Source organism: Bison bison, unplaced genomic scaffold (assembly GCF_000754665.1).
Source record: "Bison bison bison isolate TAMUID 2011002044 unplaced genomic scaffold, Bison_UMD1.0 scf7180017864366, whole genome shotgun sequence".
NCBI lineage: Eukaryota > Metazoa > Chordata > Mammalia > Artiodactyla > Bovidae > Bison > Bison bison.
Genome location: NW_011494938.1, coordinates 4,676,881 through 4,678,487, shown reverse-complemented (window position 1 = coordinate 4,678,487; position 1,607 = coordinate 4,676,881). Strand labels below are relative to the sequence as shown.

The following is a 1,607-nucleotide window of genomic DNA, read 5'->3' as shown; positions in this document are numbered from 1 at the left end:
GTCCGACTCTTAGCGACCCCATGGACTGCAGCCCACCAGGCTCCTCCATCCATGGGATTTTCCAGGTGAAAATACTGGAGTGGGGTGCCATTGCCTTCTCCGTCTGAAAAGCTAGATACATTAAAAGTGGTTCTTGGGACTTCCCTGGTGATCCAGTGGCTAAGACTCTGGGCTCCTAATGACGGGAGCCTGGGTTTGACCCCTAGACAGGGAACTAGATCCCACATGCTGCAACTAAGCACCGGTGCAGCCAATAAATAAATAATTTTTTTAAAAAGTGGTTCTATACTCACTTTGGGGTTGGAAGGCAGGCTATATTTCATTTATAAACTCTTCTCTCTTAAACTATATGCTTCAAAATATTATTGGCCATTGTTTCATTCATTAAATTCCAAATCTTGTATTTAGCAAAGGATTATCAAGCCATATTAAAGGTGTGTTAAAGGCTGTTTCAATATTAAAGGCAGCTCAGAGCTGTTTACAACTAAATATTTTATTTATGGTAGATACCTTTCCCACCTAAGTGATTAAAAACAAAAATCCTCTAATTTCTGCCAAGAACATTTCCCAATTATGACATTTCTAATTTACTATGTTTGGTACTTTTCTTCCTCTGATTTCAATGAATTCTTACAACATACACTCACTAAGGACTTGGGGGCAGTCTAGGAAGTAGTGAAATGTATTCTGAAATCAATATAGCTTTTGGTCGGTTCAAGTCATGAAGACAGCCCCCCAAAAAGGCAAAGTCAGTCACGAAGAGGAAAAAAAAAAAAAACAGTTTAGTTGATTTTTTTTTTCATTAGGAAGAAACTAGAACTACTTTTACTTTTAGAAAATTAAGTTATCAATCAAAGGAATAAACTAATCAACCAGGAATAAACTAATAAGGAAAGGTATGGCAGGACAGGAGTTAAGCACATATATCGATCTGATAATTTACATTTTATGTTTAGAACTTTAAAGTGTTTTCAAAATGTTAGAAACTATGAGCATATCATAATGCTATTCTTCAGAGCAGCCTTGCTAAGTATAAACAGATACTTAAAGAAGCTATTTAACATACTAGGACAAAGTGGCAATAACAATAAAAACATTTTTACCACTTTCTGAAGACTGAGTTGTAACCCAACCCATTGATTTCATCACAGCTTTCTTCCATGTAGAATAACGAATTTCACTTTCTAGAAATAGAAGGTAGGAAAACCATACATAAGAAAGGCAGTTTACTCAATGTTATGTGGCAGACTGGATGGGAGGGGAGTCTGGGGGAGAATGGATACATGTGTATGTATGGAATAATCTGCCAGGAGACCCCAGTTCGATTCCTGGACTGGGAAGATCCACTGAAGAAGGGATAGGCTACCCACTCCAGTATTCTTGGACTTCCCTGGTGGCTCAGACAGTAAAGAATCTGCCTGCAATGTGGGAGACCTGGGTTCGATCCCTGGGTTGGGAAGATCCCCTGGAGAAGGGAACAGCTACCCACTCCAGTATTCTGGCTTGGAGAATTCCATGGACTGTACAGTCCATGTGGTCACAAAGAGTTGGACATGACTGAGTGACTTTCACTTTCACATGCATGGCTGTCACTTTGCTGTACACCT

General features: G+C 39.3%; 1 protein-coding gene across 1 annotated transcript in view; it reads right to left on the bottom strand.

The window, feature by feature from the left end:
• LOC104999973 (glycerol kinase-like) overlaps window positions 1-1,607 on the bottom strand; it is a 79,239-nt gene that overhangs the window by 4,228 nt on the left and 73,404 nt on the right. Inside the window, exons 20-21 of the mRNA XM_010855604.1 lie at window positions 1,398-1,402; window positions 1,104-1,185 (exon numbers count right to left, since the gene is read on the bottom strand). Coding sequence (XP_010853906.1) covers window positions 1,104-1,185; window positions 1,398-1,402 — 87 coding nt within the window. The remainder of the gene's footprint in view (window positions 1-1,103; window positions 1,186-1,397; window positions 1,403-1,607) is intronic.